The sequence below is a fragment of the Drosophila kikkawai genome, chromosome 3R (assembly GCF_030179895.1).
Source record: "Drosophila kikkawai strain 14028-0561.14 chromosome 3R, DkikHiC1v2, whole genome shotgun sequence".
NCBI classification, from domain to species: Eukaryota; Metazoa; Arthropoda; class Insecta; order Diptera; family Drosophilidae; genus Drosophila; species Drosophila kikkawai.
In genome coordinates, this window is record NC_091731.1 from 13,976,663 (window position 1) to 13,992,325 (window position 15,663).

The window sequence follows — 15,663 nt, forward strand, 5'->3', positions numbered from 1 at the left end:
TAAATTAACTAAGCAAACGATCAGATCTCATTCCCTTGCCTTGAGTTTCTTTCCCTTGAGTTTCCCTTATAGTTTAGTTGTTGGCATGCATAAGTAGCCTGGACAACGGAGCAGCCGAGCAAACGCATTCGGCATGCAGTTGATCAATAATGCAATGACCCAAGCCAAGTCGAGGCGACAGGCCGGCGCCACGTAATGCCTAGGCTGGAAACTTTCGGAACACCCTAATTAAACGCCCCCAAGGAGCCACTTCTTGCCCACAGTCGTCCGCCCACTAGCCACTGCCTCTCGCCGTCGGTCGGTTGAAACCGGTTTCCCCGTATCGTGCCTTAAATTCATTTAACCAGTCCTGCGTTCATGACTCATGCTCGCAATCGCAATCCTTGCCAAAACTCAACCAAACAGCTCCCAGGCGAAATGGACATGGAAATGGAAATGGATATGGAAATAATAAAGGACACCGAATAAAACACGCTTAAATGAAACCGTAAAAGTTGCCCATAAGTCGCGACAAAATGACATAAACTAGCTTAGATGATGGGGCAGCCCTTGAATGGTGTCTGGATGGGGCTTTTTAGGAGGTACACAAGGGTCTATCCATACGGGACTCGGGTTCCCTGGAGTTATATACTATTTTATGTTGGAAAGAGATTGAACTTGTAGAGGTTGATACCTTGCTGCCTTACTCCACACAATAACGCCTCCTGGCATCACTCATACGCCGAGTATCACTCACATGTCGGATATCACTCATACGCTTGGGGGTATCACTCATTCGACCCGGGGCCCTCGTACTGGTTTGCCCACTTGTCGTTATGATACCAGTACGACAGCGATTTGCTGATTTGTCGAGCTGTTCTTTCGCAGCTTGACATCTTGACTGTGCCCAGTGCGGATGACGACGTCCTTGAGCAACGACGAGCAGTGCAGAGCAGGTCTCTCTTTGTCATGCGGTCAGGTCTTTGTTGTCTACGGCTCGTTGTCGCTGCAGGAAATGAAATGCAATTTGCATAGAGCAGTAACCAGCCCCCGCCGACTGACTATATCATAACATCGCGGTGAATCATAACACCCATCGGTCCCGGGACAGTAACTGCCACACGCGAGTGTACCTACTGCAATGGTAATAGGCAGCTAGTCGGTTAGCGCCGGAAACAAAACAGCAAATTAGCATGTTAACAAACTGCCCATCTCTCCTGGGGTGTTAACAGCCTCCAACTTACAAAACAACACTCATCATCTACAGGGAAATCGAGAAATTAGCTCACTGGTCTGGGAAAGTTAAGTAAAAACGCGATCACGCAATGTTTGAGGCAATGTTTTTGGCGCCCAGTGTCGTTTTATTGCTGGAATTGATGTCAAAGGTGCTGCTGCTACTGATCGCATCGCAGTAAATAGGTGTTGGCTTGTAGGTTGACACACTTATAACATCCATATAAATCCCCGGTGAACACACTCAGTTGTCTGTTCTGGAGTGATTCAGGTTTATTTCAGCAAAAAGTAATTGTCTCATCAAGACTACGTTATGGGTTTCTAAATGATTTCATACTTGCCATGAGCAATAGCTTTTAACTTGGTAAAAACAATAAGAAAAGGTATTGGTTATCTAATGTCTTGTATTATCTTTACTTTACCTGACCCTGTTGAAACTTTTTTAACTTAATTTACAAAATCCTATAATAACACACAAAAGTTTCAACTCATGTACTATTTTTTGTGAAGAAACAAAAAGACTCATTCATCAAAATAAATTGCAATTTCTGGAATCCAGCACTCGAAAATGTCAAGCAAAATATTTAGCATTAATTGAAGCTCTGGACCGGACCGTCGGAGATCAGCGAAATGATCTGTGATCTGAGAGATCTGGTGCTTCCATCTCTTTCTTGGTGCCACAGTGACATAGTTTCGGTCTCGTTCTTCTCCTTGGATCTCTATCTCTCTCTAACTATCTCCCTCGCTTGCTCTTTATTTGGATTGAGGCGTTTTGCAGTCTCAATTTGTTATGATGCAGCGTTTTCATTTCGCCATATATTCTACTTTTTTCGCCTTAATCAGTTGCAATTTTGTTCGGATGCCGGAGGGTTCTTCGGCGCTTATCAAAAGTACAAGCTCGCTATCGCTCTAGTATTTGTACTATTTATAACCGCCGCTGTTGATTAAGTAAGTAATACTTAACCGGGTAATTGTCCCGATTTCCTATTAAGACAACCTACTAAGGTGTTTTTCTGAGTCTGCCGAGAGGGAAATCTGCTTCGGCCTCTCAACCCTGGACCATAATTCATACGCCCGTCCAATGTCCGATGTCCGCTACCTCAGTAACCATTTATCAAAAGAGGCTCCCTCCTTCACAACAATGGAAACATTATTCGAGTACAATGAACTGGTCCGTCGGACGGCGGGGAAAAAGAAAGATGGATGCAGAGGCCACTTGGGGAGATAAAGACGCGAATAAAAGCGAAAAATAAGAAAATGCTTTCCGGCAGCATTCGACGTGTGTCATTCATGAACCCCCCCACAACAACAATAATATAAGTTCAGCCACAAAAAAAGGTAAAAAGTCTGAAAGGAAAAGCAATCAAAAAAAAAAAGTAAAACAACAAGAAATTGGTCAACAAACGTAATGCCAAAATCGCAAAAAAAAAAAAAAAAAAAAGTAAGAAAAAACCCAACGATTTTAAAAGCTGAAATCGAAGCATTGTTTGCTCCCAACTCGCGACCAGTCAATGACATTGCCCAGACGAAAACAAATATCAACTACAGTGGACAATCAATACCGATAACTAATAAAAGCAAAAAAATTAAGGCTTTATTAGTGATTTTAGCTGATTATTTACATTAGGTTAGTTTAAGATTAGTTTAGTTCATGGTTGGTTACAAGTTTGAAGATCGAAACCTAAGACGCCCAACGATGTGTAGATTTTGTTTTTGCAAGCTCACTAAATAACTTCTAACGAATGTTCACCCACACGAGCGCTCCTTGTAAAAGTCAAGCAATAATAAAAAATCGAATAATGCAAGAAATCAACAAGCAAGCCAAACGCGCCCCTCGATTTCTGTTTTGGTTGCCTTTTACAAAACATTTAAAAATACACACGAGACGAGAACAACAATAAAATGTCAACTTATTTTTAACAAACAATGGGAACATGCCGTGCAAGATGTCAAGTGCATGCAAATCAAATTGAGTTGATATACTCATATATATATATATCTATATGAAAGACTGATCCGGGCGATTAGAAGCGACAGTCATGACATTGTTAGTCACTTGAAGAACCAATACCCAATGCTGATCACACTTGGGGAATATAATTGAAATTCTGTGTGTTAAACGTGATAAAGTTAATGATTTATTTATGGCACTTGGGAAGCGGTATCCAAATACGGAAATATACCTATAAATAACTATATAGCTGCCTAGTATTTATTTGATTTTGGTAAAGGGGAAGATGCATTTACATTTAAGTGCTTACATTTTATTATCAAGCCGATGTTAACAAGTTAATGGAACATAAAAAATTAATAACATTTCGTGTTTATAGGGTTAAAATATTTTTATTTTCCTCGACGCAAATCATTAAAAGAGGTCTTTAAATTGGGTGAACTCGGCACTACCCATAAAAGCTGGCCTCGTCTTGTCACCCAGAAAATATCCACCTCCACTTTAGCTCCCCTTCAATGAAATTTGCATGAAGCAACGAAACGAATGTTTTGAATTATTAATTAAGAAGTTAATTGCGCGATGCCAACGTCGACGACGAATCCGAACTTGGCCCCTGCGACATTCCAGGCCATGCGCTTTCAGTTTGCAGCTGCACCGAAAAGAAAATATTAATATTAATATGATAATAATAATAATATATAGCTTTCAAAAATATAATCTAAAAAATCAAAAACAAAGTTTATATTGGGGCATAAAATTGTTCCTAAAATGTAAGACAGTTTTCTTTTTAAATACATCAACGGCTAGACATTTCCAAGGTTCTTTTATCCTGTAAACATTTCTTTCTTTATTTTAAAAGATAGTTATTGTTTACGGTGTCTCTGGATAATCGGTGGCCCTGTGGAATTCAATTAGCGGGTGCCATTGTCTGGCAATCAATGGATAAGGGCATAGCTTCGACCCCGATCCAGACCCCACAGGCATTCCATCTCCATTGTGGCTTGCCCATTGTCCAGCCTCGTGCTGCAGGGCAAGTCATCCGGTCATGAGCTTCGGCAGAGGGACATTTGCATATCTTTCACACTCCGTCAAGCCGGATATCTTGCGTATGAATGGCAGATGATGCACCCGTGCTCCCAGATCACCCAGCTCCACCCCGTTTTTCTCTGATTTGACCCGATGAGTGAGCAGTTTCAACAAAAGACTGCTGCGGCCAGGAGCTTGGAGTGCGTAAACGTAATCTGCGGGGCATTACGAGGCAGAAATTAATCAGGAAATAAATTATTTATACCCATACCCCTATAGACGTTTATATATATCTGGCCAACGGCAAAGTCTGGACTTTGTCTTGTGCTGCCAAAAAACATTACATTGTCGGCTGGTTGCCGCCTTGCCGCGCTTTGTGACAGTGCAAAAAAAATAAAGTCCAACAAAAACTGAAATCCAATTTCCTTTATGGCTTAGTTATAAGCGATTATAATGGTCATTACATCTGACTTTTTGCCATGTGGAAAACTACGAGAGAGAATTTCCATTGAAAAGCGAGAGAAAACTTTAATTTTAATGTCTTTTTCTTTCCGATTTTTGTTCGAGACTCTTTCAGCATTTGGCATGCATGTGTTTTCCTCCTTTATTTAGTTTTTCCTTTTTTTCCATTACACAACTTTTGTTTTCTACTTGATTGCATTTTACTTTTGATTTTCCCTCCTTTCCATTTCGCTTTCCTAGGCGTTTGCAGGCGAAAATCTCTTGGCGTGAAATTGTTTTCTTGCTTAGATTTCGATGATCGATTGTTCAGTGCATTGGAAATGCATTTTAACGAGATTTTTCCCCCATTTCAATTTTATTTTATTAGATTTTTTTTTCCAACCAAGTGCATTGTTTACAAAAATGAAGTAGTAATTGTTAACAAAAATTGAAGAGCTCATTAAAGAGCTCATGTTGTCATTAACTGCATTTTCTTTCTTTGTTTTTAAAGCTCAATGAATAGTCCTTTTATTATACCCTTGCAGGGTATTATAATTTCAGTCAGAAGTTTGCAACGCAGTGAAGGAGACCTTTCCGACCCTATAAAGTATATATATTCTTGATCAGTATCAACAGCCGAGTCGATCTAGCCATGTCCGTCTGTCCGTCTGTCCGTCTGTCCGTCTGTCCGTCTGTCCGTCCGTCCGTCCGTCCGTCTGTCCGTTTCTACGCAAACTAGTCCCTCAGTTTTAAAGCTATCTGAATGAAACTTTGCATATAGTCTTCTATATGCTCTCACTGCTATATATGTCGGAACGGGCCGGATCGGACGACTATATCATATAGCTGCCATACAAATGTTCGATATATTTCTAGAAAAAAATTTATAACTTTGCTGTTTTTCAACATTTTTGCACCATTTTTTAGATATGGCCATTCTATATTATTTCAGAATTTTGGTAAAAATTTTATCAAAATCGGACGACTATATGATATAGCTGCCATAGGAACGGTCGAGAAATAAATAGGAAAAAAAATTATAGTTTCGTTGTTTTTCAACGTATGTTTATCTACTCTGAGATATAATATTTTTTTATTATTCTAGAATTATGGTATAAATTTCATAAAAATCGGACAACTATATCATATAGCTGCCATATAAACCGATCGGTAGATGTAGAGAAAATGTAAAACTGGGAATGTAAAACTGTAACTGTCAAACTGTAAACATAATAAGTATAGGTAAAATGTAATGAAACTCTGTTTTGTGAGTGTTTTCAGCATTTAAATCTATAATATAAACATCGAAACCAATCTGCAAGGGTATACAAACTTCGGCGTGCCGAAGTTAGCTTCCTTTCTTGTTTGTGATATTATTAAATTGTAAATTGATAGCTTATCTTTAAAGATTAGGTAAAGGCACCGATTTCTTTGTGATTTCTCTTTGTTTGCGACTCAATTACAAAATGATTTATTACATCTTAATAAGGGTTAACCAATTCTTGGAAGATTGTATTTTTAAAATCTTTAAAATTTCGAAAGACTGAAAGTTTTTTGTATCTTTGTAAAAGATGTAATTGTAAATTAAGTAATGTTGTTTAGGTTCAAAATTAATTTACATTTATGTAAAACATTCTCTTGTTAATATCTACCAAACCTTGTAAATATAAACTAATTCCCAGTAAGAAAATGTGTAATGCTGCAAGCTCTTCTGCATTACGTGTAATAATCCTATTTTTTTTTTTTAATATTGATTTTCAAACTAATCCAAGAATCTCATCCGACTCTCCCTTTCAGACTCTGCTCGCTGACAATAACACGGCTGTCCATTCTAACACCTCTACCAGGGGACACCACCTCGCTGTCGCTGGCAGTGAAGATGCAAAGCTCCAAGCGAACGCTGCGCAGTCATGAGATTCCCATCAATGGCACTGCATTGACGTCCTCCGCCTCGCTCCAGGGCAATTCACCTCTAGCAGGCGGAATTGGGGGAGGAGCAGGAGCAGGTATAGTTGGGGGCTTAACGCCCGGCAGTGCGGGCACTGGAGGCGGTCTAGGCGTGGCTGTGCCCTTGACGGAAACCGAGCTGGACTTGCACTTTAGTCTGCAGTATCCGCACTTCATCAAGAGAGATGGAAATAGGTAAGTGCTGTGATTCCACTTCACTGAAGCTCTAGTTTCACACTCTTGAATTCAATTAAATCGGATTAAGTTGCCTTATATATAAATATATTTATAAATATATTTACAGACTGGTTATTTTGCTGCAACGCCGCAAGAAATACAAATCACGCACCATTCTGGGCTACAAGACCCTGGCCGAGGGCATCATCCGGATGGATGCGGTGCTGCAGAAGTCGATGGACATGATTATTGAGCTGACGGCTTCCGGAAAGAACGGCAGGCCGGGCACTGTGGTCGCTTGCCTTCGGGCCGAGCGCGTCTCCTCCATTCCAGTTGACCATGACAATAAGAACAACAATAGCGTCCTGCTGGCAGGTGAGTCGAAAAGAAGGGTTCTTAGAATATATTAAGCCAGAAGAAAATATATACATATATTCTGTAAAGTTAAAATAACTTCAAAAACTAAATTTATATCAGGGAATACGCATTCAATTATCGCAGAGTTAAGCTAATTTAATTTAAACAAAGTCCTTAGTTTCTCGTAATTAACAAAGGTCAAAGGCAGTTCATAGTTTTGCTTATTTCGCTGGCTATGCTGTCCCGTGTCCCTTGGAGTGTATCCACTTCGATGAGCACTCCCTGAACCCTGAATAGTGCTAAAGAATTTATTGCCAAATACATAAAATACAAATAAATGGACCCACGAGGCAACCCCAAGACCCAGTCCAGATTAGAGAAGTGCTAATGACGCAAACTGGGCAATTAATGGCCCAAGTGGAGGGGCCAGGAGACTGGAGCGATGCTGCTGCTGCTCCACTTCATGACGGATGAGTGGCTGTCCCTCTGGCATCCGTAGATCAGATGATGCTCCCAATTTTGGGCTGATGTTTATGGTAATTGCTTGTGAAACAATTCTCGTGGATGGTGGGGGCATTAGGTGGCCAGGAGTGACGTCAGCAGCAGCAACAGCAGCTACAGAGTATTCCCCCTCGCACACGCATTTTCGAATTTATGCCATGAAATTTCACCATGACTTCTACTACTACTACCGAAAGGCGGCCCCCACATGGCAACAGAGGCCTCCTCATCCTCATCCATGGCAATCTAATTGAAATTATATTTTTCAGCTATTTCTGTTTGACAAGAGAATAGCGTGCGAACCGAAAAGAGCGGGCTTGTCGAGCGCCGCCGAGAGGAAATTCAATTATGAAAATAGCGTTGAGCAGCGAGTGGAGGAAACTCATTTACCATGCGGTTTCCCATTGGCAACATCTGGTATAGCCCTTAGGAACTGGGAAAGCAAAAGGGACATGGAGGGGGTTAATACAGGGAGTGGCAATTTAAGATGAGATGGAAAAGGGCAGTCAGAGTTGAGTAGAGCTCCTGCTGCTGGCATAGAGATTTGCACTGCTGCCACGTCACTTGGTCAGGGCCAAGGTAAAGGTCAAACCCATTGCACGGCTTCACCTGCTTCACCTGGCTTCCAACTCAACCGGGCTGATGAAATATGTATGACATGCAAAATTGAATCTCTGCGACGTGATTTTCTTTTTGGCCCAAAAACTTTGCAGTTTCTAATGGCCCGCATACAGATCAGAGAGGTGGTAAGGGGGGAACTAACAAGCCCACATTAGGTTACCCTTTCGATGGTTTATAGGATTTAATAGGGTATTTTTGGGGCTCTTAACCATTTATAGGTGCTTTAACCTACGTTGATATTGAAAAAAAATCATAAAACTTTATTTCCAGTTATAATTTCACTTGTTTGCTAGTTTCTATTACCAAATTCCCACCCATTGCCATCTATAAACCAAGGTCCATTTGGCATAAATCATGCCGTTGTCGCTATTCATTTCGCACACTTTTTGGCCTCACCCGAGGAGGATTGGCCAGGGATATCCCTACTTCTGGGGATGAGTGAGATGGACTGGTGACTAGTGGCCATCAGAAGTTCGTTGGCAAGGGGCCAGCGACCGAGAATTTGGCTCCGTTTCAATCCATTTGGTGGCAGTGACAGTGTCAGGCCCAGTTCTTCACATGCATAGTGAGGGTCAGCACTTGAACCCGAGCTAAATGGACCTATGTATATAGGGAGTACAGGAGGAGGAGGAGGTGGACAGGAGGAGCGTGCAGACACAGACAGCTCTGTTAAATTACTTTGGGTCTCGCTTTCTAATTTGCAAAAATGGAATTCAAAAGCAGAACCGAGAGCAGGGAGAGCCGAAAGAGCATGGGGAATGCGAGGAAAACCTTTTTGCCTCAACCTCAATTTGGTGTATTGATTTTCTCTTTATGCGGTCCGGCCTCCAAAAACGCTGCTGATGACATTCCGTTCTGGTTCTTGCTGTTTGCGGGAAAACAGAGTGCACAAAAAGAAATAAAAAGTGAATTTAGAATATTTTTTTTAATTATTAGGAGAACTGTCATTTATAAAAATGTTCATTATAATTTAGAATAATTTAGCATATCCTTGTAAATATTTTTCTCTCTGTGTGGTGCCTAGGTGTGCGCCTGATTGCCGCAGGCCTGGTTGCCGTTGTTGTCGTGGCTGCTTGTTGAATATGTTTCGCCCAGTTACCGCCCACTTCCACTCCCAATCCCCAACCCAAACCCCAGCTCGAGCCCGCACCCGTTCGCATCCATGCCCGCAGGTGCCGGGCCGAGTCAGGCACCATTAGCAGTCGCAGGACGCTCCTTCAGCGAGGCAGCGGAACTTGTTTGTGGGTGGGACTTTTAAGCGTGCGCTGTGTTGGGCTGATGAATTTTCCATGGCCATAAGCTGTAGTGGCGTTACAAACAGAAAAACAAGAGGCCTGTGTAGGATAGTTCCCCAGTTTCTGGAAATTGGAAAGGATTAAAAGAAATCACTCCAATGAATATGCATAAGTGCGCATAAATGTTTAATGACTTCAAAAAGAGAGTGTTTGGTCCATTTATTGTTCATAGGAATTAACCTAAGGGGATTACCCTATTAGGAGCTTTAAAAAGGACTATACAAATATGCATTTTAACAAATGAGTTCAAGGGGGGGTTTAAATCACACGAAAAGGCATCTGAAAGTATGCTACACATTATAATTAGACTTCTTAATACTGTACCTTCTATGTATACCTCTGACATTTCGTAAATCCTTTTTCTTATTTGAGGCCTTCCAGAAATAAGATATTGAACCAAAACGAATCAATCATAAAATGTCTCTTTCCCTGTCCCCATCTGTTTTTCTCTTACTTCGATTAAGGTATTATAATTTATGTAGAGGATAAAACCACGCCCATGTCCTGCTTAGCCTGCGGCTGCAGGATCCTCCAGCTTCTCCTGCTCCTGCTCGTATTCTTGTACTTGTGAAGCTTCTGCTGATGACAGCTCCGACAGCTTTTTTTTTTGTGCCGTTGTCGTTGCCGTTGCCGCAACGACAGGAATTAAGTCATTTGTCCTTGAGTGCCAGAGATAAACGCTGCGAAGAACTGGCGCTGTGGAAGGGAGCAGGGGAGACTGACAGACAAGGCAGGATGTTCTGCACCTCTAATGACCGACCAGCCACCCCTATGTATATATAATATATCTTTATATAGTATAGTAGATAGTGAGTGCTCGTCCCCCTATATAGCTTTTTTGCCTTCCCCAAACCATTGAGTGGTTAATGGCGAAATGCGTGAATTATGTCGAGAGTATCCACATTGTTCACTTCTGTTGATATCCCCCCCTTATTATCATCGCCTCCAGCCTCTGGAGGCACCTCCCCTTCTTGCCCCGTCCATCGGCTGTCATCTAATGACAAGATTCGTGTGCTGGCCAAGGTCAAACCAATGTATTGCCTTTTTGTGCCAGTTTTCTATTGCTCTTGTCTGTTGTTTACCCGGCTCTTTATCGTTGATTCAAGGGTATATAGTGTTTTTTCTTAGCCATAGCTTGTTTATTTTCATATTTTTAGCCAAGTTATCACTATCTAGCTATAATAAATGGTCTAATAATTCCATTATCTCAGCATAAATTAGACAATAGTAATTAGACATTTCCTTCAATATTCACTTCGAGTTGATTTTTATTTAAGTGAAAATTACACTTGTGTGGGATGGACAATTGATGATCCGTAAATAGAGATTATTTCGAGGAAAGTATCGCAAAAATTGCTCCAAATCGATTTTAATTTTCTGTGCTATTGCTGGGCATACAGCTGTTGCTGTTGTTTGTGGTTTATCTGACCTCCCGCATGGATATGGAGAGCGGTAGACACTAAATCAATGTCGCTCGTCGCTTTTCAGTACGGTTTTCATTACTCATACGCAGCGTGGCACCAGCCGAGCGTGGGATGAACGTGCGAGGTGCCGGCTGGGTGGTGTATCGTGTACGAGGAGGCTGAGGTGAACTGTGTTGAGTTGTGGGCTTTGCCCATGACACATCTTCCGTTGCTTTGGGCAACACTTTGTCTGATATTATTGTGCCTCCCTCTCGCTTTGTTTACATGGTTTCTATGGCCCCCTCGCTCTTGGAAAAAGCACTTTTCGTGGAAATTCCTTGGACCAAAATGACAAAGGAGAGTGTGTGCGTGCTCTATATAGTCGCCTTCCTGGAAGAGCAGACAATGTGTCCCGAGACGGGTAGACGGTTATTAAGGTGTTTACGAATTGCATGCAATTATAAAGGAATAGAAAACCGAGTCGACTGACGGGTTAAAAGGAAAACAATGCCGTGGAGACATCATTAACTTGTCTGCGTAATTGCAGCAAAGAAGTTAAACAATAAACAATTCCCATATGCGTTACAGCTTTCTGCTAAAACCTAGCAAATCATACAGGCTATATAGACTAGATCGTAGTGGATCTTTCAGCTATCTCTATCAGACTCACTCACTTTCGACCCCTGCAATCATCAAACTTGTAAGAGATTGAAGCCTTTTTAGAGAGCCTAGTCAGTAATGGATATTCTATAGTCGGTTGCACCTTATAAAGTTTTCTGTAATGGTTTCTCTTCTTTTTTTTGAAGACAACACGCAAAGAAGAGATAAGATGAATGGGGGCAAGAAATAATGGTCAATAAGCCAGAATGCAGCTTCTGCTTTGGCCCCAATTAATCATAGCTGCCAGCAGTTTTTCCCAAGCACTCCATTATATCTCCCTTTTCCTTGGCCGTTGTGTTGTTTTTACCTATTCTGGCCGCTTTTTAATCATTCCCCTCGCGTACTTATCACTTAACGGCTTCGAGGCTGTCAAAAGTTACACTTAACCGGAGTTTGCTCTGTACCCACATATACAAGTCCGCCGCCTGCCTTTGGGATGGATCCGAAGATATCAGTTCAGGAGAGACCCGGCGACGTACCGCTTCCACTGACACCCACTAACAGCTACCCCACTCCCCAAAAACAAAATAGAGACAGAGAAAAAAAGAAAAGCAGACAACACAGACTAGAGACTACAGAAACCGGCCGGTGAATTGCGTTGGCTAAATGATAACGACGGCAAAACATGCGAGCAAATAAACAAACAAAGCAAGTAGCAAAAGGTACTATATGCTTGAATTGCCTCGAAGAGGAGATACCTTCTTTTTCAGAGCTAAATAATGTATTTTTTCCGAGAATAAACAGTTGGGGGTGGACATTAAGCACACCTAAACATCGTGCTAATTAATGAATATACTTTATTTTTAGGATTTCAATTTAATCATTAAGTTTAAAATTTAGTAAGATAACCTGAGAAAACTTCCCCTTCCTGGTTCCTATCAATATACATTTTATTATATAGATAGATAAGAACTTTACGTACATATAGGCTTAACTAAGATAAACGATATATTCTTTTAAAACGTCAGAGCTGAGTTCTTTTTATCGGGTGCCTGGTGGAGGACTCACAAATAAAAAAAAACAACTTGATAAGATTTCTTTGATTACTAACGACTATAAAGTACAGAGTAACATAGAAATATTTAAGGTACTTTTGAGTCAGAGTACCGTATAACCCCGTAATTTTTAAGTACTGGGTATAAGAAACAGATGAGAATCGTAATTGAAATGGGCTGAAAACGGGAGTGGAAGTAGTAGCCGGTTTTCTTTTTCGTTTTTTTTTTTCGAAAATAAACTGGAATGGGAGTAAATATGGGGCTGGGAATGGGAAACGGAGTGCAACAAGTGACAACAGAATGCGATGACACAAATCTTATCGCAAAACAATGTAATTGTTCGATATGAACGCATGTGTGCCTGTATTTCCGAGAACTAGTTCACACGACTCAGGATCTTTTCAAAATTGTTTGATCTTTACCTTTTTCTTTTTTAGTACTCGGTGCGAAGAATTGGCTTATATATTTTCAAGAATTAATGCCCGCGATCAACTAGAAAATAAACAAGTCTTGATTAGAATTCCAAGAGCACAAAAAACAAGAGAATTCCAATTCAATAACCTAATACGTTATGTGGGTAATCGATGAGTGGGTGGCGAAAGGCCGGCGCCCATAAGTAATTCCCATTTGGGAAGCACCTCCCGTGCACTCTCCTCTCGCACTTTACACCCCCTTCACATTTACACCCTCTTTCGGCAGCACAGTTCAATTGCCCGAATCGAGGCGTAAAAATAGCTTTAATGAGCAGTTCCCATGCCTGTGAGCTTTTGACACTTGTTTAGTAACATCGCACCGAGAGCCACATGTAGATAACGTGAGTGTGCTAGTGTGTGTGGGTGCAGATATAATGAAATATATTGAAGCGCACGTTTGCCTGTCCCTCCTTCAATTGCTCATATTGATTTGAGTAATTTCGGTGTGTGCGCAAGCAGCTCATTGCCTCTCTCCATGCGCTAGTTTCCCCGCTCACTCGCTCAATCTCTGGCAGGTGTTGTTGGGGCTTTGGCTCTCTCCCACTCTCAACCCGCTCTTGGCCCACTCTCTCTTTTGTTCAAGGCACAGTGGGACGTCCAGAGCGAGTGTTTAAATAATACAACAATACAATACAACAACAATTAATAATAGTACTAACTTAAACTACTACAAAACCTTTTAATATTATCAGTTTTAAACATTACCATTCTCCGCAATCAATATCTTGACTGAGTTCAATCAAAGATCTTTCTGTCTAAAGTTTGGCCCCGATTCTTGCCTTTTCTGCCCACTGTGCACCCCAAGTACACAAAACGTGTGGGGCACCGAGCAATTCATTCATTTCCCCAACAAGCGCTAAGCGGCTCACACATACGGCGCGCGGCGAAGAAGAGGCGTCAACTAAACGAAAGAAAGAAAGCGAAATAATAATAATGCGGGAGATGAACACATAAATCAGGCGTAGTTGAAACAAAAGCAGCAACAACAGTTAAATAAACAGTCAACCGTTGCTATCTGTGATTAATTAACAAAGCGAAAACATCAACAACAAAATAGCGGTGTGTTTTTTTTGGCTTTAATCAGATTTAGTTCGTAAAAAAACAAAGTTTAAAGTTGCGAGCCGTGGAATTAGAATTCCAAAAAATATAGTGAATGTGAAAATATAACAAAAGTTGGCTGAATATAAAGTAAATAAATTTAATTTAAAAGACTTCTTTTCAAAACAATATGTTTCCTAAATGAAATAAATAAAATTAACATATTCAGTGATTTTTACATTTTTAACCTTATACATTATTAACAGAAAACATTGGTTTTTCTTTAGATATCACTCTTAAATAAAAAGTGTAACAAAAAAATCGACAAAGTAACGTAAAAACAAGACATTTAATCCTTCTTTATAGTAAAAGAAATTCTCCCAAACCGAAAACAGTTAATAGTAACGACGCAAAAAGCGGCTGCCTCGCAGCATTCAGCTTACTTTTATTCAGTGCCAAGAATATTTATCGTATAACATTACTTATCCCTAAAAACAACAAAAAGTAAATAAAAACATCTCGTTATCATTTCGCAGATCGCGTTGCTGAGTATTCCGACGAGGACGAGGAGGCCGAGTTTAGCTCCGGAGAATTCAACGACGAGGCCAACGAGCTGGGCCTGATCCGGGATCCGCGGGACTACAGCCATCCGGCCAAACATGATATGCGCAAGTATCGCAACAAGCTGCAGCGCTCCGGTATCGAGGACTGCGCTCTAGTTGGCCACCATCCCGGCAGCATCCAGCACCATCCAGGCGTGGGGGTTGATAGCGATAGCGAGTTCGAGATGAAGGACAAGAGCTCGTCACGGGCCAAGTTTAGCCGGGTGAGTCACTAGTCACTAGACAGAATCGTGTAATCCCGGCCAGCTGTGACCCCCGAAAATTGTCGCACACCCGAGAAAGTATATCTACATTATGGCTAGGCCGGTATAATTGCGTGGCAACACGTCAGCAGACCGGGAAACTTTTCGATTTGGCGGCTCTAAAATTCATTATGCAAAGTGAATAAATAGCACTTAGTACGCAGCTATCTATATAGATTACAAACAAACACAAGCGGACCCGTAACCATTCATTAAAGTAGCTAGGAACGCGGGAACTTAACGATCGAAAATATTTTTAATTAACATCTGTAAAGCCAATAATAATTAGGCAAAAAGAAAGGGCAGAGCTAGATAAATTTATGCAGTCTTAAAACTTTAAGCCAATAAATCTTATTGTAGATTTTATAAAAAGGTTAAAACTATACCTAAAACTACCATAAACAACTAGCAAAATAAATAATATTCCTTCTACAGATGGAATTGACTCGGGCACTTACCCACATAATAATGGCATAAACAACTATCTTCTTTTCATTTCCCTAGTATTTGTCCGGAATTTCCCAGAAATAATCAATTTATCGGTCATTACCATATTATTCCCATTTAGACCTAGACCGCTCTAGTCTCCTGGCCTTGTCTGTTGCATGATTAGAACCTTTATACTATCTCCTCATTCTTGCTTCGGCATTTGCCAATTGCGAAATTTTGTCAGTTCCTTGCTGCTAACCCAGATCCGCATG

At 40.9% G+C, this 15,663-nt stretch overlaps 1 protein-coding gene across 3 annotated transcripts in view; it reads left to right on the forward strand.

Moving 5' to 3' along the window:
* KrT95D (phosphofurin acidic cluster sorting protein KrT95D) overlaps positions 1-15,663 on the forward strand; it is a 37,615-nt gene that overhangs the window by 15,068 nt on the left and 6,884 nt on the right. For 2 of the 3 annotated variants that reach the window (XM_017180823.2, XM_017180825.2), the window contains exons 3-5: positions 6,428-6,772; positions 6,882-7,129; positions 14,634-14,923. In XM_017180823.2, coding sequence (XP_017036312.1) covers positions 6,428-6,772; positions 6,882-7,129; positions 14,634-14,923 — 883 coding nt within the window. Of the gene's footprint in view, positions 1-6,427; positions 6,773-6,881; positions 7,130-13,927; positions 14,119-14,633; positions 14,924-15,663 lie in introns of those variants that run through there. The other variant, XM_017180826.3, reaches the window with a different exon arrangement.